At 40.9% G+C, this 22,099-nt stretch overlaps 1 protein-coding gene across 1 annotated transcript in view; it reads left to right on the top strand.

Annotated features, from left to right (window-relative positions):
* The window catches only part of LOC138851885 (uncharacterized), a gene marked incomplete at both ends in the record, with an annotated part of 44,897 nt that extends 27,420 nt beyond the window's left edge, over window positions 1-17,477 (top strand). Inside the window, one exon of the mRNA XM_070081400.1 lies at window positions 17,238-17,477. Within this exon, the coding sequence (XP_069937501.1) occupies window positions 17,238-17,477 (240 nt within the window). The remainder of the gene's footprint in view (window positions 1-17,237) is intronic.
* Between the last annotated feature and the right edge of the window lie 4,622 nt (window positions 17,478-22,099).

The raw sequence follows: 22,099 nt of genomic DNA on the forward strand, positions 1-22,099 counted from the left end.
TGGGGTCCTTAATCTTGTCCCCCAGGATGCGACCCACACCAGTCGACTAATACCCAGGTACCTATTTGCTGCTAGGTGAACAGGACAACAGGTGTAAGGAAACGTGTCGAAATGTTTCCACCCGCCGGGAATCGAACCCGGGCCCTCTGTGTGTGAAGCGGGAGCTTTAGCCACCAGGCCACCGGGCCATTTGAACAGGTATTGGACGGTGACATCATGTGTTTACTCTTGAACACAGCAAAGAATCAAACATTTCTGCTACTGCTAATAATAACAATAGTAATAATAATAATAATAATGTTAGTAAATATCACTGCCTCTACCACTGCCTCTACCACTGCCTCTACCACTGCCTCTACCACTGCCTCTACCACTGCCTCTACCACTGCCTCTATCACTGCCTCTATCACTGCCTCTATCACTGCCTCTACCACTGCCTCTACCACTGCCTCTACCACTGCCTCTACCACTGCCTCTACCACTGCCTCTACCACTGCCTCTACCACTGCCTCTACCACTGCCTCTACCACTGCCTCTACCACTGCCTCTACCACTGCCTCTACCACTGCCTCAACCACTCCAGTCGCACTCAATCTACAAGCACCAAACACAACGAATTATTGTGAAATGTTTGGAAGAGCAGGGAGACTAATGCTCACTCCAGCATAAACAAAGCCACACTGAAGATGTGTCAACCACTCCCTCGTATTTTTGTACAATTTCCTTCTTCAATTATATCGTATTATTATTATTATTATTATTATTATTATTATTATTATGAGCAGTAGCAGTAGCAGAAATGTTTGATTCTTTGCTGTGTTCAAGAGTAAACACATGATGTCACCATCTAATATCTGTCCAAATAGCCATTCCAATATGCAGTCATGAATGTGTTTACATTATTTATACTGTAGTTTAATAGCAAATAATGAACAAACAAAACACTCACAACACTGAGTGGTGGGAGAGATGGCTGCCAGTTGCGGGGGTCGGAGGGAGGGTAGTAGGGACTCCCAGGTGGCGGGAAACTTGAATATGATTTGGCGGCTGGGAATTTGGTGGCTGGGAATTTGGCGGTTGGGAATTCGCAAATGTGTGAAGCCCGCGAAAGCTGAAAACGTGAATGTTGAGGGAGACCTGTATATTGTTTACGAAACATGTTTACACAAACCAATAATAAAAAATGTTGTTTATTATTTTTCTATCACATATATGCACAAATAGTCACTGGACACTTCCCAGAACTGCTACAGCTTCTGTAAAGCTCGTAGTTGTTGTGTCGGGGTGGACTTTTAAATATGCTGAGTCACCGGCGTAATTAGTGTCACAGTGACAAATAACACCACCCTCGCTGCCTGTCAACTTCCTCCCCACCCCACCAACCCACAAGGAAATAAGTCACTGTCTGAATTTTTTGGGTTATCCTAGGTTGATGGTCTTCCTTCCCTCCTTCCTCTCATCTTCCTTCCTTCCTTCCTCTCTTCCTTCCTTCCTCTCTTCCTTCCTTCCTCTCTTCCTTCCTTCCTTCCTTCCTCTCTTCCTTCCTTCCTCCCTTCCTTCCTCTCTTCCTTCCTTCCTTCCTCTCTTCCTTCCTCTCTTCCTTCCTTCCTCTCTTCCTTCCTTCCTTCCTCCCTTCCTTCCTCCCTTCCTTCCTTCCTACCTTCCTCCCTTTCTTCCTACCTTCCTTCCTTCCTTCAGGTTTCCTGGGCATTGCTTTCGGTCACAAACTCCTCAAGACCATAAAATTTATCTTCTGACACTTCCATCTGTGTTTGAACTGTCACTTGGGAACAAAAGTGCCCCAGTTAGCCGAGGAGTGAGGAGTTTCTTAGCACTAGACATGGTGAACAAGGTGTAATAAATTGGCTTTCCCACAATGCACCACTGGGTCCCTGATCTTTTCGTACTGCGCACACGGACCATGGCGACCCAGTCTCTCACATCTAGGACTACCAGCCTTTTCCTGCTTTATTTGAGAATGCTAGAATTTATGTGTACTAGTATGTCAACCCTGGCACGTAAGACGTACTGGTACATCAAAAACCCCGAAAGGGTTAAACCCGTAGAATGATGGCACAGACCCTGAAAGGGTTAATTGGTGAATTGTATGTATAATCCCCTCAAGTTTTTTTTTTAATGCAATTCCTAAATTTGTTTTTAATTCTTTCAGGTTATAAATTACTCCATGCTCATTAACCCTTTTGGGGTCGACAGGTCCTCTCAGAGACTTGTTCTCAGGGTCGGCCAAATTTAAAAAAAAAAAAAAAAAAATTGTGAAAAGATAGAGAACCTTTTCCCCGATCATAATGACATCAAAAGTATGAAATTTGATGGAAAACTTATGGAATTATGCTCTCGCGAAGTTAGCAGTCTCGACAGTGTTTATGTATCGGCGATTTTGCCCACTTTGAGCCCTATTTTCGGCCAATTCCAGTGTACAGTGGACCCTCGACTAACGCTGTTAATCCGTTCCTGAGAGCTCATCGTTAGTCAAAATTATTGTTAGTCAAGTTAATTTTCCCCATAAGAAATAATGGAAATCAAATTAGTCCGTATAGGACACCCCAAAGTATGAAAAAAAATTTTTACCACATGAAATATTAATTTTAATACACACAAACTGAAGAAGACATGCACAGTTACATGACACTTACCTTTATTGAAGATCAGGTGATGATTGATATGATGGGAGGAGGGGAGAGTGCTGATGGTCTTTGTGTTTAGAAGGGGAATCCCCTTCCATTAGGACTTGAGGTGGCAAGTACTTTTCTGGGGTTACTTCCCTTCCCTTTAAATCTCTCAAACCAACCTTTGCTGGCCTTAAATTCACTCACGTCACCACTAGTTGCTGGCATTTTTTTAATTAAATTGTCATGCAACTTCCTAGCCTTTTCACATATGATTGCTTGAGAGATGCTATCTCCTGCTATCTGTTTCTCATTTATCCACACCAATAACAGTCTCTCAACATCTTCGAGCACTTGCGATCTCAGTTTCGAAAACATAGTTGCACCTTTGGCAAGAACAGCTTCCTTGATTGCCGTTTTCTTGCCCACAATAGTAGCGATGGTTGATTGGGGTTTTGTGTGAAACCTGGCCTGCTCGGAGACACGCACTCCACTTTCATACTTAGCAATGATCTCTTTCTTCATATCCATAGTAATTCTCACCCTTTTTGCTGTAGGGTTGGCACTAGAAGCTTTCTTGGGGCCCATGGTGACTTATTTTGCAGGTGCAATCACTAAAAAGGCTGTGATAATATGAAATGTTCCGATTTTATGCTCTTAAGCGACCGCGGTGGCTGGCTGGCTTGTAAACACTGGCCAGAAGTGGACGCGTCTCAGACCGAACGAATAGTGTTGGTCGAGTTTTTTAGCGCTAGTCGAGGCAAAATTTTTGCGTTAAAATGTATCGCTACTCGGAATTATCGTTAATCGATGCCATCGTTGGTCGAGGGTCCACTGTACTAGTTGACAAAAATCATAACTATTTCGCTAGAACTCCATTTTTCCTATCGAATGAGTACAAGAAACCACCCATTTACCGATTTCAACTATCCAATACAGTGGTCAGAATTTAACAATTTTGCCAATTTCACACAAATTTCAAAAGATGCCAATTTCCAAATAGGGTCCAGAATAAACAAAGACATTCCTGACACTAAAATAACATTTCCTTTGTTCATTAGTCATGTCCCCACGTCCCTCTTACATTCTTTTGCTTTCCACTTTGAATTTTTATTCTCACAAAAATAAGAAGATTTAATGTTATACAGACTACTGCATTAGTGTAGAAATGGTATAAATAACATCAGCGCACTTGTGAAAGAATATTAGACTCGCCAGTTGATGTGTATTGGACGCCTAGCATGATTTGTTACTTTTGAACTTTGGTAAAAATCGAACATTTCTGCTACCTTGAGCTCAGTTTCAAGGTACTTTTCATTGTGAAACCAATCAAAATCATCTCAGTTTCTGTAATATGTCTTCCATTCTATAAAATGAGACCAGGAAAACTAGAATACAACAATAAATACCATAAAAAAATACAGTGCAAAGTCGCTGTTTTAATCCAAAAACACGGTCAAAGTTTTTTTTTTTTCTCATTATGCACTGTGTGCTGCAGGATTTTTTTTTATACTGTGCACACTGACCACATAGACGCATTCTTACATATCTAGGCCTACCAGCTTTCTCTCGCTAGATTTGAGGGCGCTAGAATTTAGGCGTACTAGTATGTCAAAAACCCTGGTGCGTAAGCCATACTAGTATGTCCGAAACCCTGAGAGGGTTAATGCCACTAGGACCAGCTAGAGTCACTGGACCCCTGTTGCTCAAGTGTTAAAATTCAAATTTATTTATTTGCAAGTAGTACATTGAGATTATGTATTTACAGTAATGGGTAGCAGTACAGAGAGAGCCTCTATTATACCTAGGCATTATGGGCTGACTTAATTTAATAGCCTACTGACTACTTAACATTAAAGAAATTTATCATAGTTGTACAGTAGTTCTATTAATTATAAATGAATCTAATTTATATAAGCAAAAGGATATATTCATATTTTCAAAAGTGCTTTTCATGAAACATGATTCAATTATATTCCAGAGAGTTCTGTGTCTGGTGTATGTTAGGAATTGTGTTGGGAGACAGGACAAGATAGTCCTTCAATATGACACTAATATCAGCTCTACGGCTTACTTATCTAGCACAATTCATCTAATATGACATAAACAATATTAATAACATATAAACATGTTATATATTCTAGAATGAATAAAATATGGCATGAAGAATGTCACGAGTGGTGGTGGGTTGAGTGTATAAGGGCCACTGAAAGGCAAGCCTTACATGGTGGTGGTGAAGGCGGCAGCAGAGGTGGCGGTGTTAGTAGCCCTGTGTACCTCCAACAATGGTGGAGGAGTCAGTTTCATGCTGTCCTTTTTCTATCAATTGCTTAACTTATTTCCAACAATGTTAATGCTAACACCAGGAGGCAGCTCTGATGAAAACTCACACTCACGCGAGCTTTTAAATCTCTGCACAAAATTCAATTTAAACCAGCAAATAATAGAGCCTACTAGACTGGAGAATACACTAGACCTCATCTTCACTAACAATGATGATCTGATAAGAAATGTCACCATATCAAAAAAATATACTCAGATCACAACATAATTGAGGTTCAGTCATGTATGCGCGGAGCCCCAGACCGACATAATGAGATTAGTCACGAGGGAGCATTCACCAAATTCAACTTCAATAACAAAAACATAAAGTGGGACCAAGTAAACCAAGTCCTAACCGATATAAGCTGGGAAGATATACTAAGCAACACAGACCCCAACTTATGCCTAGAACAGATTAACTCGGTGGCACTCGATGTATGCACAAGGCTTATTCCTCTAAGAAAAAGGAGGAGTAGATGTAAAACAGAAAGAGACAGGCGCTCCCTTTACAGGCGACGGAAAAGAATAACAGAGCGGCTAAAAGAGGTCAATGTATCTGAAATGCGTAGGGAGACACTGGTCAGAGAAATAGCAAGCATCGAACTTAAGCTAAAAGAATCCTTTAGGAGTCAGGAATCGCGGGAAGAACTAAAAGCCATAAATGAAATCGAAAGAAACCCAAAGTATTTCTTCTCCTATGCCAAATCAAAATCGAGAACAATGTCCAGTATTGGGCCCCTACTTAAACAAGATGGGTCCTACACAGATGACAGCAAGGAAATGAGTGAGCTACTCAAGTCCCAATATGACTCAGTTTTTAGCAAGCTGCTAACCAGACTGAGAGTCGAAGATCAAAATGAATTTTTTATGAGAGAGCCACAAAATTTGATTAACACAAGCCTATCCGATGTTATCCTGACGCCAAATGACTTCGAACAGGCGATAAATGACATGCCCATGCACTCTGCCCCAGGGCCAGACTCATGGAACTCTGTGTTCATCAAGAACTGCAAGAAGCCCCTATCACGAGCCTTTTCCATCCTATGGAGAGGGAGCATGGACATGGGGGTCGTCCCTCAGTTACTAAAAACAACAGACATAGCCCCACTCCACAAAGGGGGCAGTAAAGCAACAGCAAAGAACTACAGACCAATAGCACTAACATCCCATATCATAAAAATCTTTGAAAGGGTCCTAAGAAGCAAGATCACCACCCATCTAGAAACCCATCAGTTACACAACCCAGGGCAACATGGGTTTAGAACAGGTCGCTCCTGTCTGTCTCAACTATTGGATCACTACGACAAGGTCCTAAATGCACTAGAAGACAAAAAGAATGCAAATGTAATATATACAGACTTTGCAAAAGCCTTCGACAAGTGTGACCATGGCGTAATAGCGCACAAAATGCGTGCTAAAGGAATAACAGGAAAAGTCGGTCGATGGATCTATAATTTCCTCACTAACAGAACACAGAGAGTAGTCGTCAACAGAGTAAAGTCCGAGGCAGCTACGGTGAAAAGCTCTGTTCCACAAGGCACAGTACTCGCTCCCATCTTGTTCCTCATCCTCATATCCGACATAGACAAGGATGTCAGCCACAGCACCGTGTCTTCCTTTGCAGATGACACCCGAATCTGCATGACAGTGTCTTCCATTGCAGACACTGCAAAGCTCCAGGCGGACATCAACCAAATCTTTCAGTGGGCTGCAGAAAACAATTTGAAGTTCAACGATGAGAAATTTCAATTACTCAGATATGGTAAACATGAGGAAATTAAATCTTCATCAGAGTACAAAACAAATTCTGGCCACAAAATAGAGCGAAACACCAATGTCAAAGACCTGGGAGTGATCATGTCGGAGGATCTCACCTTCAAGGACCATAACATTGTATCAATCGCATCTGCTAGAAAAATGACAGGATGGATAATGAGAACCTTCAAAACTAGGGATGCCAAGCCCATGATGACACTCTTCAGGTCACTTGTTCTATCTAGGCTGGAATATTGCTGCACACTAACAGCACCGTTCAAGGCAGGTGAAATTGCCGACCTAGAAAATGTACAGAGAACTTTCACGGCGCGCATAACGGAGATAAAACACCTCAATTATTGGGAGCGCTTGAGGTTCCTAAACCTGTATTCCCTGGAACGCAGGAGGGAGAGATACATGATTATATACACCTGGAAAATCCTAGAGGGACTAGTACCGAACTTGCACACGAAAATCACTCACTACAAAAGCAAAAGACTTGGCAGACGATGCACCATCCCCCCAATGAAAAGCAGGGGTGTCACTAGCACGTTAAGAGACCATACAATAAGTGTCAGGGGCCCGAGACTGTTCAACTGCCTCCCAGCACACATAAGGGGGATTACCAACAGACCCCTGGCAGTCTTCAAGCTGGCACTGGACAAGCACCTAAAGTCCGTTCCGGATCAGCCGGGCTGTGGCTCGTACGTTGGTTTGCGTGCAGCCAGCAGCAACAGCCTGGTTGATCAGGCTCTGATCCACCAGGAGGCCTGGTCACAGACCGGGCCGTGGGGGCGTTGACCCCCGGAACTCTCTCCAGGTAAACTCCAGGTACACTTTATTGCTGGCTGGCCTTTATCAACTCCTCCTGCTTTAGTATCATACATATTGCAGAATCAATGAAAAAGGCACATTCTTCCCTCTCTCTCAGCCCTTTACCAAAGGGCTGGCTGGCACTAGAAGCTTTCTTTGGGCCCATGGTGGCTTATTTACCAGTTACAAGCACTAAAAAGAATGGAATGATACAAAATGTGTCATATGAATGCATGGGATCATCCTCACTGGCTCATAAACAATGGCACACTGGCTGTACATGGAGTGCCGGGGCTGCTCAGGCCACGTGGACACTTTCCTGATGAATGACTTATACCGAGTTCAGTGACATTCACTGAGCCAGTATTTTGATGAAAAACATTACTTATTCTGATGACTTAATTTGGGGATCCACTGTATTTAACATGTGTTTTTTATATGTTGCATACATGGGTGTCCCTTTCTTTATGCTGTAGAAGCATTCCAGGGCTGTGGCAACTGTACAAAGTTCATTCGGGCCTTAATACTTAATAGTTTTCAATATGCTTTGTGAACTGCACTGATTGATTGCCATGAATCACTCTCTCATAAATATTTGCTCATGGAAATACAGCCTCTTCTCACTTAACAATGGAGTTCCATTCCTAAGACCACATTGGTAAACAAATTCGTCACTAAGTGAGGAGCATACTATAATGGTAGTGGGTTTGAGTGAACCATCTTTGATACTGTTGTAATGTCACTTTTGCACCATTTATAACATTTCTGGTATATTTTTAAATATTTATACAGTAGTGTACTTTATATTGAATAAACAGAGGAAATCAGCTCTAATATACATTATTTAGGTATGAATGCTGGTTATAGAGCCCATCATAAGTTCGAGTCGTCGGTAAATGAATACGTCGCTAAGTGAGGAGAGGCTGTACTATATTACATTGAATAATAATGAATTTGCTAGAGGGGAAATCCTGCACACGAGACATTGTGCGGCAGAAAAGAATACATGTCACCTGACCAAACTCTGGGTTATTGACTGAATCAGTTCCTTAATGTTTCATCTATTTGTGGGTATGTATGGATGTTGTCTTTGCATCATTATGTTAGGCTTGGAGACCTGTAACAAAGTACGGTAATAAAAGTGCCATAGCTCAGATCTCTCCCATTGTCTGACTTTGGTGCATATTCTTTTCTGCTGTGGAACACCTCATATACATATGTGCAATGTACTCTACCTACACTCTGAAGCAGTGATTGGGAAGATAGAAAATATGAATGAAAAGACAAAACTCATGACTGGAAGGATGGAGCACATAAGTGGAAAGATGGAGAATGCATCTGGAGTATACCTGGAGAGGGTTTTGGGGAGCAGTGCCCCTGCAGTCCAGTCTGTGACCAGACCTCATGGTGGATCAGGGCCTGATCAACCAGACTGTTACTGCTAGCTGCATGCAAAGTGATGTACGAACCACAGCCTGGCTGGTCAGGTACTAACTAGGTGCCTGTACAGCACCAGGGGTCTATATTGTTGCCATTGCCCATACACCCTGACCCTACCCTAGCCTAGCGCATTCCATGGAAGGGTCACGGAGACACGCTGATCCGAGTTTGGTTTGGGAGGCAGCTGTTGTGACACACAACTACCAGTGCTTGGGGATCTACCATGGCCAGTCACCTTAAACCTTTAGTAGCCCAACAAAAAGCAGTGTGGATGATTACAAACTCCTGCACCAGATAACACACCCCACCACTCTTCATAAGCTTGAACTTAATATACAAGTTTTTAACATGTCGGCTGTTTCCCACAGTCCACGTGTTAACCCTTAAACTGTCCAAACAGATCTATGTTCACATGCATAATGCTCCAAAAGTAGATCTACGTTTTTTTACATGTTTTTGATTACACTGTAAAACAAAAAAAAAAAAAAACGTAGATCAAAGTTTTTTTTTATACTTTTTCAAATGTAAAAAAACAAAGATCTATTTTTTTTACATACTTTCAAATGTTGAAAAAAACTTAGATCTACGTTTGGACAGTTTAAGGGTTAAATAGAGTTGGGTATGAGTAAACGAGATTTAGCCTTTGATTGTTTCGGTCATTTATATAAGACTTAAGATCCAGTGTTTGATGTATTAATACGCCAAAATTCTAGCAGCTTCTAATCAAGCAGGAGAAAGCTCGTAGGCTCACATGTGAGAGAATGGGTCTCCATGGTCATTGTGCACACTATAAAAAGAAATGGGGAGCCAGTGGTGCATTGTGGGAATGCCATTTAAGTAGTCCTTGTTCAGCATGCCTAGTGGCAAGAAATACAGTAGGGCCCCACTTGTACGGCAGGTTAGGTTCCAGGCTACTGCCGGAAAGCAGACATCGCCGGAAAGCAGAACGCCATTTTTTTCCACTTATCTATCAATCAATCAATCAAGTTTATTCTCTATAAGGATTACAGTGCAGGGTTTACATGCATATAAATGCCAGGTAACAAGTTTGCACTAACATATATTACGTTATCAATAGAACTAGGCATTAAAAATAATGAAAAGTAAAATACACACACAGTACACCCATTACTTACCTTAAAATATTTGTAGTCGTAATGAAGGTGAGAGGCGAGTTTTATTTGTAGGAAGTCAGGTCTGGGAAGTATGGTAGCCAGCCAGGTCAGCCCATCCCAAACACACATAATATACTACATTTAATTAAAGTTCCACCGAGCGATAGAATGCATATACAGTATATTCATTAATTACCTTAAAATATTTGTAGTCTTAATGTAGGGTGAGAGGTGAGTTTTATTTGTAGGAAGTCAGGTTTGAAAAATATGGGTAGCCAGCCAGGAAAGTCCTCCCCACCCCACTCTCACGTAATGTAAACAAACCAGGCGAATGCGTCTGGTTTTCATCACTTTACATTGTGTACAAGTTGTCTCCACATTGATACAGTAGAATAAATAAAGAGGAACACTCCCAGTCTCATGTAACACCATTTTTAGAAGAAATGACACCCGAGTGAAGGCATACTTAGGTACAGCTGAGTGCATATGTATAATTATCAGTTATAATAATGTAGGCATGTAGTCTGCCTGGGCTACATACCTATACCTACCTACATAGCTACACAATATTTAATGTGGCCCAGAGCCATTATCATCAACATACCATGTTCACCGAGTTTAATCATTTCTAACAACTACCTTCAGGTGCCATCATAAACAGAGGCGGAAGTAATGAATAATTCATGCTGAGAATTGTAAACAAAAGCGTTACATATTAGCTTTTTGACTGTTTCGGTCAAATATATATACATACGTCTTATGAGCCACTGTTTGACGTATTAATACACCAAAATTCTAGTGGCTTCAAATCAAGCAGGAGAAAGCTGGTAGGCCCACATGCGAGAGAATGGGTCTCTATGGTCAGTGTGCACCATACAAAAAAAGTAGGGGAGCCAGTGGTGGATTGTGGGAATGCCATTTCAGTAGTCCTTGTTCAGCATACCTAGCGGTAAGAAACGTGCAACTCTCCGGCAAATCTGGGACTCTACTCTTCCCAAGTGATGCTCTAACACAGATGAAAGTGTCAGTGAAGATCAGTTTCATGGTTTTGAGGAGTTTGTGACCAAAAGCAATGCCCAGGATACCAGAAGAATGAGGGAGAGAGATAATTAGGTAGGAGGATGGAGGGGAAGCGAGCATCTGACCCCATTGTTTTGACAGGCGGTAGGGAATATAGTGATAAAATGTCACTTTGACAGCTGACTCAGCACATTTAGAGGTCCACACACTAAAAACACAAGCTTGCTGAAGATAATAGCTATATGAAAGTGTCCAGTGACTATATATGTGCATATATATATTATAGAAATCAGAAGGAAGGAAGGAAGGAAAGAATAAATAAAGAAAGAAAGAATGAAGACAAAGAAAGGTAGGTGGGAAGGAATGATGACACATTTACCTAGGATAATTACCTAACGCAACTGTCTGCTACTACTATGAAGAAAACTGCTCAGACGAGGTGTTTTGTCTGTGCACATAAAAAAAAATGCCCACAAAAATGCAGACACTAGTTTTGTGTGAGAAGTGTAAAACACCATAGTGTATGAAACCATGTTTCAAAGAGTTCCACAAGCTGCAGAACTTCTAGGAACATGTCCAGTGACTGTACATTTGTATATATATTATAGAACAATAGTAATAAAAAAAATTTTGTATTGTGTAAACAAGTTTTGTAAACAATATATTAATAATTATGTTTGTGTGCTTATTGTGTTGTATACAATAAGTGTATATATGTACATTGCACCTTATTTTGGTCTCACAGGTCACATAAGTAACCTGAAAAAATTAAGTAGTGGAAAAAGCAAGATATCTTCGAATGGGAGTAAAAAAAAAAAAGTTCACCGGGTGAGTGGCATTTGCTGCTGTTGCTGTATGTGGTTCATTTTCTGCCAACTTTACGCCTCTATATCTCGGTAAGTACTGATAGCAAAAATTTTTTGGGGGGCTTGAAACAAACAGAAAAATAATCTTAACATTTTCATATTTTTTTTTTTTTTTCCCAAATATTTTTCGACACCAGGAGACACAAATGGATTCTGCTCTTGACTCTCGCCCAGGCAGGTCATAGCAGCTCTCCTTACATACTCTGTCTCCCTACGATCCCTGTTGGGGAGGGGAACCTTTACCAGCGTTGTCATCGCCTTGACTTACACGATGAGCTACGCAAATCGTGTAAAGATCAAACCAAGAAATGGTACCGTTGATGATTCAACGAAGATTGCTCTTGCAACTGTTGTTCAGGGAGCACTGGAAGTAAAATTCAACACCATATTGTCACTGAAAGAAGCATTCATTGTTGTGTGTCATGATGATGCTGAAGCAGAGAAGCTACTCACTACAGAAGCCATCATTACTCTTACTACTCAAGGGTTTACTGTTACGTCATCTCCTGCCCTCAGGGCAAGGAAATCAGTATTCCTAAAAAAACTGGACAAGATTCTGACATCTCAAACACCTGCTGAACTCAAGTCATCCATCGAGACGCAAAATACTTGGGCTACTGTTGACAGCATTACAAAAATCCCAAATGCAACGTCCATGATCAAGGTCACCTTCACAGACGTGAACATGGCTGCCACTGCACTGAACGAAAGTCTTGCTGTCTACTACTACTACATCAGCCCTACCTACATTGAAGCAGAGAGATATCACTACATCCAACATTGCTGGAACTGTTATTCATACCATCACACAACCAAAGCATGTCCAGTAAAAGACAAGAAGTTCTGCACTACATGTGGTAGTGAGGGACATGCCTTCAGTTCCTGCACCGCTGCTGCTCCAACACAACCAGCGTGCTTAAACTGCAAGAGTAATGATCATCATACACTGGCAGCAAAATGTCCTACAAGAAAGGATATTATGAAGAAAACACAAGATGTAGCAAAGAAAAAACCTACTAGCAACACTCCAACGTATGCAGCAATTGCAAAAATACAAGCAGACACTACAAAATTACTTCAAGCATCTACTCAGCCCGCCTCCACCACCACCACTACCATCACTCCTCCAACATGTGACGTAACGAAGATTCACTACTGTCTACTATACGCTCATATGCAAAACATGGCTGTACCTGGATCATTTAACTCTACCATCAACGAGTTATTTGCATTAAATAACATGCCTTCATTTACATTTCCAGCATCTCCACCTTCTGAAGAAATTCTCAAATTCACCAAAAACTTAATCGCCAACTCTTCTGCAGAAGTTCCATCAACACCACCAACTAGTGACATCAATCCAACAATGACCAATGAGAAGCCTCCACCGCCACCACCTCTCACTGAATCCAACCAATCAGAAGCCCTACCACCAGAAACATCTTCTAATTCGTCTACTGAAGTTGAAAACGAAGCAACACCACCTTCCTCTACTCCACCACCGCCTTCTCTACTTAGCTCATGTCGATTACCTGGAACACCATGGGTTAAACACAAAGGACTCATATTCTACACTACGAGGCTGTACCCTGCAAGCATGACTCGCCTAGAACTCATCCAACATCTCCAAGACAACACTGTATCGTACCAAAGCGAAGAAAGACCATTCCCTGCCTACAACCAGATACTCCACCAACTCCAAACCAATGAATACTACTACAGCTCTCCCATAAGTGTGATACAACTCTCCCGAAAACAATTTACCGCACTGATAAACGATTTAAGACCATAACCAACTCATCCTGCTTGCTGCCTTCTGACACTCCCAGCTCCTACCACTGCCTTCGCCATCCTCTCCTAGTGAGCCAAGCAATGACATCAGTCAAGCCTCTCTATCTACGTCTCCAGTACTTTTGTACCACATGTCCCAAAGTGGTTGGGCCACTTGCCTTGATTCCTCCTCTTCTCCTCCTCCCCATCCTTTTTCAGTTATTTCCATCCTTCCATATCCTTCTTCCTTCCCATCTTACGACAGATCTCATCATCCTCGATTCGATTCGATTCGATTCGATTCGATTCGATTCGACACTTCAAGATTTGGGGTTTCGACAGTCAAAGGGTTAAGGGGAGTGACGTAATGTTTTCCCTCCGTCCGGCTACCACACCTCCATATTATATAAATATAAAATGTTTATATGCTATGTAATGTGTTTCTTGTATAATTTTGAAGAAAATATCGTGGATTAATGAAAATGTCTATATTGACGTAAACATAAGGCATTAAATGTGCCCAACAGTGATTATTATTACATATATGTGCTCATGGAGAATGTAAACAAACCGGGTGGCACGCGCCATATTTGAAAGACTGCTCGCCATATAGAAAGTTTTGGTCATAATTTGAGAATGCCGTATTAGCGTAACGCCATAAGGCAAAACACCAAAAAGTGGGGCCCTACTATGTGTGACTCCCTGGTGAATCTGGGGCCCTTCTCTTCCCAAGTAATTGCTATAACACAGATGGAAGTGCCAGTGAAGATGAATTTCAAGTTTTTGAGGAGTTCGTGACCGAAAGCATTGCCCAGGATACTAGAAGAAAGAAAGAAAGAAAGAAAAAGAAAGAAATATGGGCTTCCTATTGCTACAACACAACTGTCAACATATCATAAATGTTGGTGACCTCAACCAACACCTTATACAGAGGGACTTTGATGACCTTCTTCCAGTATTTACCATGAGAAACTTCGTTGATTTCCTTACTCACATCTCTGGCTCCTCTCTTGACCCAGTAGTGAGTGATCTGGCAGAAGGTAGAGTCACTTGTCAACCCCTCAGCTATGTTAGATTATCTGACCACAAGGCTGTTTTTACGACACTTAAGATCCCAACAGAACGAGGTGAAGAGTCCACACGCACAACCTGGCTATGGAAAAGAGGTAATTGGCCAGCCCTTTGCTCTGAGCTTGCCACCACCGATTGGAATGCTCTTCTCCAAGGGGATGTGGACAACCAAGTGAAAGCCTTCACTGAACACATCCTTAATTTACAACAAGAAAACATTCCTCACCGGCAATATGTGATGAAGCCTACAGATCAGCCTTGGTTTGGCTTTCATTGTAGAGAGGCTGCTGCTGCTGCTAAGTACAAAGCATGACGAAGGTATAAGAGACATCCTACCACCTATAACAGGAACTTGCACAGGCAAGCCTGTAGGCATATGGGTGATGTTCAAAAGTGGGTCATTGCTAAATGGGAGGTGGACACAAAAAGAAAGCTAGCATCAGGTAGGGTAGGCTCCAAAACCTGGTGGTCCCTGGTCAAGTACAGACAAGGTTATCTGCCTGATGAACGCATTCCACCTCTAAATCGACAGGATGGGACCACCTCTACTAGGAGTCAAGAGAAGGCGGACCTCTTTGCCGAACACTTTGCTACCAAAATGCAAGTTCCTGATCCAGCAAGGGACCCTCCTTGGCTAGCTGCAAGAACTGTGTCAAAACTGTCAGTGATGACAAGGCAGGAGGAGGTGCATTTCCTTCTTAAATCGCTTGACCAAGAAAAGGCTGTGGGCCCAGACAAGTTGAACCCAAGATTGCTGAGATGATGTGCAGACCAGCTAGCAGCACCTAGTACAGTGTAAATGGCCCTCTCTGTGGAAAGAGGCAAATGTAGTCCCTGTTCACAAAAAGAAGAGCAGAGCAGAAATCAGCAACTACAGACCAGTGTCACTCCTGTCAATCACTGGTAAGATCCTTGAGACAATAATCTCAAGACAAATGAGAGTTTTTTGACTACCACTCACTACTTTATGATCATCAATATGGCTTCAGGAAAGGTTACTGCTGCAGATCTGTTGTTAAACCTCTCCACTAAGTGGCACCAGTCACTGGATGAATCCAAAGTCAGCTGTGTGGTACCACTGAACATTGCTGGTGCTTTCGACCGGGTGTGGCACCAGGGCCTCTTAGCAAAACTTCAAGCACTGGGAATTGCGGGCTCTACACTATGTCTCCTCAGTGATTACCTTCATGGTAGATCTCTAAGGGTAATTCTCATTGGAACAGAATCAGCAAGACATCCTATTGGGGCAAGTGTTCCACAAGGAAGCGTGCTGGGACCATTGTTATGGAATGTCTACTTCAACGACCTTCTTTATCTCATCCCATGCATATACAGATGACTGTACACTGACATTCACTTATCATCCAAGAGAAGAAATGCCAGCTGCTTTAAGCTACATCAATCACCAGCTAAGAGCTATATCAGCTTGGGGAAATAGATGGCAAGTAACATTTGCACCTGAGAAAACGCAAATGATGATCGTCTCTAGGCACCATGATGGTAATGCTGGTGCAGTAGTAAGGATGAATGGGAGGGTGTTGGCACCTGGAGAAGAAGTCTATATCCTTGGGGTGAATTGTGACTACAAACTAACCATGAAGAACCATGTTGTAAATCTTGCAAACAAAGCAGCCAGGAAGCTTACAGCACTTCGCCGTATCTCGCATCTGCTTGACAGTAGGGGTTGCAAGATTCTGTACGAGGCACAAATATGCTCACACCTTGAGTATGCTCCACTTTCTTGGTTTGCCTGCCCCCCCTCTCATCTGCGACTGCTTGACAGTAGAGAACAGAGCAAAAAGAGAGAGAGATAGATATAGATAGATATAGATAGATATAGATAGATATAGATAGATATAGATAGATATAGATAGATATAGATATAGATAGATATAGATAGATATAGATAGATATAGATATAGATAGATATAGATAGATATAGATAGATATAGATAAATGTACGGGAGTAGAGGGGTTAATTGTTTAAGATAAACTTGTAAAGTAGTAAAGTATTTTGTTCTAGAGCTCCCAAGTCAGATGTAGTTCATATTTTTTTCTTTATATTGCCTGCATGTTACACATAGCCTCACAAAAATTGTATACTTTAAAAGTCAGTTTGCCTCCTATCTTGGGTACATAGCATCACAATTATATAACCTAACATCCTGAATACAAGTGTTATTGTATGTTTGTAATTTGAAAAATATATCTGTTTCATCTGCTGAATTAACAGCCTAATTCATATATATCTATTGCAGTTAAGGTACATAATACCTTAGCTTTATTCAAACTTTTATTCTTAGGTAAGTAACCAGTATACCTCTTGAGCCTCAGAATCTTTTATAAAGTCAATTACTTAAGCTAAGAAATAATTTACGTATATTCATATAATTAATGATGTTTAATTTTTCATGTAACCTCTCTCTATCTATTTACAGTTTGTTACCTGAAAAAGGATCTAGTACATTTGCAAAAAACCAAATGGTAATGGCATTAGATACAGAAGGTCAGTGGCATAGAGCAAAAGTTCTGTGTGTGTCTGGAAATAATATTAATGTGCAGTTTATCGATATTGGTACCATAGAGACTGCAAATCAGATGTTTCCTATGAAGAAAGAGTATGTAGAAAATATTCCAGCAATGGCCATCTGTATTGTTATCCCAGACTTAAAGCCAAGGTAAGAGTATCACGTATAAAGTGTATACATAGTTGTCTTTTTATAGTTGAGAGAAGCACTAACACTGTCAGCATTGAGAAGAAACTAAAACTTTATTTCTACAAAGTGGAGTACAGTATATAATACATTTAAGGTGATTAACACACATAAACTATAGAAAGCCCCTTATTATGCAAGGCATTTTGGGAAGCCTTACACTAAATTATAATTACAAGTCTGTGATAATAAGAATAGTAATATATTAAGGATGAAGCCAAGTACACGAGTTGAAAGATATCTGAAAGCATACAGAAAAGTTTCTCCACAGTAACAATGGAAGAATAATGTACTGGGTTATCAGGGGAGGCAGTTAGTGCTACAACTACTGGAAAGTTGAAAAGATTTTGATAGATTTAAAATCAAAACCAAAAATGTTTATTTCCTTGCAAAGCTTACGATGTGGGGTTAACATGTTATAATATATTAATTACAAAAAAGGCCACCAGCGTGCCTAGGCATTTCGGGCAAACGAATACTAATTCTTTCTCTATACAGTAGGGCCCTGCTTTATGGCGTTTTGCTTTACGGGGTTCCGCTAATATGGTCATGTCAAATTATGACCAAAACTCTCTATACGGCTCCCCCCATCTGACTTTCTAATACAGTCAACGTGCCCCACCCAGTTTGTTTGCATGCTCCGTGAGATCTGTAAGCACTAAGTCTCTCCATTGTGTGTGGAAACTCCAAAATTTCAAGTGTTTTTAACCCTTTCAGGGTTTTCAGATGTACTAGTACGGCTTATGCACCAGGGTTTTCGACGTACTAGTATGCCTAAATTCTAGCGCCCTCAAATCTAGTGAGAGAAAGCTGGTAGGCTGGTGGCCCGGTGGTCTGGTGGCTAAAACTCCCGCTTCACACACGGAGGGCCTGGGTTCGATTCCCGGCGGGTGGAAATTCCGACACGTTTCCTTACACCTGTTGTCCTGTTCACCTAGCAGCAAATAGGTACCTGGGTGTTAGTCGACTGGTGTGGGTCGCATCCTGGGGGACAAGATTAAGGACCCCAATGGAAATAAGTTAGACAGTCCTCGATGACGCACTGACTTTCTTGGGTTATCCTGGGTGGCTAACCCTCCGGGGTTAAAAATCCGAACGAAATCTCTTAATCTCTTATATGAAAGAATGGGTCCATGTGGTCAGTGTGTGCAGTATAAAAAAAATCCTGCAGCGCACACTGCATAATGAGAAAAAAAAAACTTTGACCGTGTTTTTGGATTAAAACAGCGACTTTGCATTGTATTTTTGTATGGTATTTATTGTTGTATTCTAGTTTTCCTGGTCTCAATTTATAGAATGGAAGACATATTAAAGAAATTGAGATGATTTTGATAGGTTTCACAATGAAAAGTACCTAGAAATTGAGCTCAAAATAGCAGAAATGTTTGACTTTTACCAAATCATGCAAAGTGTCCAATACACGTCAACTTGAGAGTCTAATATTCTTTCACAAGTGCGCTGTTATTATTTGTACCATTTCTACACTAATGCAGTAGTCTGCATAACAGTAAATCTTCTATTTTTGGTGAGAATAAAAATTCAAAGTGGAAAGCAAACGAATGTAAGAGGGGCATGGGGACGTGACTAATGAACAGAGGAAATGTTATTTTAGTGCCAGGAATGTCTTTCTTGTTTATTCTGGACCCTATTTGGAAATTGGCATCTTTTGAAATTTTATGTGAAATTGGCAAAATTGCTAAATTCTGACCACTGTATTGGATAGTTGAAATCGGTAAATGGGTGGTTTCTTGTACTCATTCGATAGAACAAATGGAGTTCTAGCAAAATAGTTATGATTTTTGTCGACTAGCACACTGGAATTGGCCGAAAATAGGGCTCAAAGTGGGCAAAATCGCCGATGCATAAGCATCGTCAGGGCTGCTAACTTCGCGAGAGCATAATTCCATAAGTTTTCCATCAAATTTCATACTTTTGGTGTCATTATGATTGGGAAAAGATTCTCTAACTTTTCCTTAGTTTTTATTATTATTATTATTATTATTTATTATTATTTATTATTATTATTATTTTTTTTTTTTTTTTTTTTTCTCAACAAGTCGGCCGTCTCCCACCGAGGCAGGGTGACCCAAAAAAGAAAAAATCCCCAAAAAGAAAAATACTTTCATCATCATTCAACACTTTCACCACACTCACACATTATCACTGTTTTTGCAGAGGTGCTCAGAATGCAACAGTTTAGAAGCATACACATATAAAGATACACAACATATCCCTCCAAACTGCCAATATCCCAAACCCCTCCTTTAAAGTGCAGGCATTGTACTTAACATTTCCAGGACTCAAGTCCGACTATATGAAAATAACCGGTTTCCCTGAATCCCTTCACTAAATATTACCCTGCTCACACTCCAACAGATCATCAGGTCCCAAGTACCATTCGTCTCCACCTAGATGGGAATTTCCCAAATTCCTTCTATCTTGCACCAACTGAGCCCTCGGAAGTCACTGAGATTATAAAGTCACTTAAAAACAACTCAGGGAATCTGTCTAATGTCCCACCATTACTGTACAAGCGAGCAGCCCATATCCTTTCGCATGCTATTTCATTACTTTTTAACAAGTCACTAGAAACTAGCACCTTCCCTAAACTACTCAAGATGGCAAGGGTTACACCAATACATAAAGGTGGTGACCCTACAGACTTAAACAACTATAGGCCAATAACAAACTTATCATTGCTATCCAAAATCTTTGAGAAACTCGTGCACAGGAGACTATATTCATTTATAAGAGCACAAAACATACTCAACCCCTGCCAATATGGATTTAGGAAAAATAAAAGCACTAATGATGCAATCATAAAAATGCTAGATCTGCTTTACACAGCATTGGAAAATAAGGAATATCCACTAGGAATTTTTATTGACCTAAGAAAAGCTTTTGACACAGTAGACCACGACATCCTACTCCACAAACTTAACCATTACGGTATAAGAGGCCATGCGCTTGCTAATTTCAAATCTTGCCTTACTAATAGGTATCAGTATGTTACCATTAAAGACACAGCATCAACAACACGGCCACTTGGTACTGGAGTTCCGCAGGGAAGTGTCCTTGGTCCCCTGCTCTTCCTCATATATATCAATGATCTTCCAAACGTATCCCAACACCTGAAACCCATTCTCTTTGCTGACGACACGACTTACGTCATCTCTCACCCTAATCTTGCCACCCTCAACACCATTGTTAACGAGGAGCTGAACAAAATATCGACTTGGATGACAGCCATTAAACTTACGCTTAACACAGACAAAACTTACTATATTATGTTTGGTAGCAGAGCAGGAGATGCACAAATTAACATTAAGATCGACAACACTCTAATTACCAGAGATAATGAGGGAAAATTCCTAGGCCTATACCTTGACAACAACCTGAATTTCAGCACCCATATCCAACACATAACCAAAAAAGTATCCAAAACAGTTGGGATCCTCTCCAAGATACGATACTACGTGCCGCAAAATGCACTTCTCACACTATACCACTCACTTATTTATCCATACCTCACTTATGCTATTTGTGCTTGGGGATCAACTGCAGCAACACACCTAAAGCCAATAATAACCCAACAAAAAGCTGCAGTAAGAATAATCACTAAATCCCATCCCTGGCAACACCCCCCCCCCCCACTCTTCATAGATCTAAACTTACTCCCTGTTCAGTACATCCACACTTACTACTGTGCAATCTACATCTACAGGACCTTAAACTCCAATATCAAACTTGACCTAAAATGCTTTCTTGATAGTTGTGACAGAACCCACAGGCATAACACCAGACACAAACATCTCTACAACATTCCCCATGTCTGACTAAACCTTTACAAAAATTCAATGTATGTCAAAGGCCCTAAAATCTGGAACACCCTACCTGAGAACTCTAGAACTGCAGACACATTCATCACCTTCAAAACTACCATTAGAAAACATGTTATCTCCCTGATAAACCCCATCAACTAACTACACGAATACCACCTGGTGGTTCACACTTACACTCACTCACCCATTTGACCATAAGCAGAAATATTAATCTCAATATTAAAATAATGAATCCTATGATACTCCAATACTGAAACTATGTACTGTGCCAAAATAAAAGCATTCACATTGCTAAACTCACAAACTAGTATTTAGTCACTTAGCCATGATACCAACTTACCTCATAATTTGTAATATTTTAAAATAAAGAATTAAACTAAGTCTGCCCGAAATGCCTAGCCATGCTAGGCGTTCTAGTGGTACACTCTGTAATCATTATTTAACTACATGTAAACCACGAAACAACCAAATTCTGTAAATTCAACATTGTAATCTTTATAGAGAATAAACTTGGAATTTGAATTCACTCCTATCTAACACGCTCAAGCACGCTTGCTGGAAGTCCAAGCCCCTTGCCCACAAAACCTCCTTTACCCCCTCTCTCCAACCCGTTTGAGGATGACCCCTACCCCTTCTTCATTCCCCTATAGATTTATATGCTTTCCATGTCATTCTACTTTGATCCATTCTCTCTAAATGACCAAACCACCTCAACAACCCCTCTTCTGCCCTCTGACTAATACT

Source organism: Cherax quadricarinatus, unplaced genomic scaffold (assembly GCF_038502225.1).
Source record: "Cherax quadricarinatus isolate ZL_2023a unplaced genomic scaffold, ASM3850222v1 Contig2593, whole genome shotgun sequence".
NCBI classification, from domain to species: Eukaryota; Metazoa; Arthropoda; class Malacostraca; order Decapoda; family Parastacidae; genus Cherax; species Cherax quadricarinatus.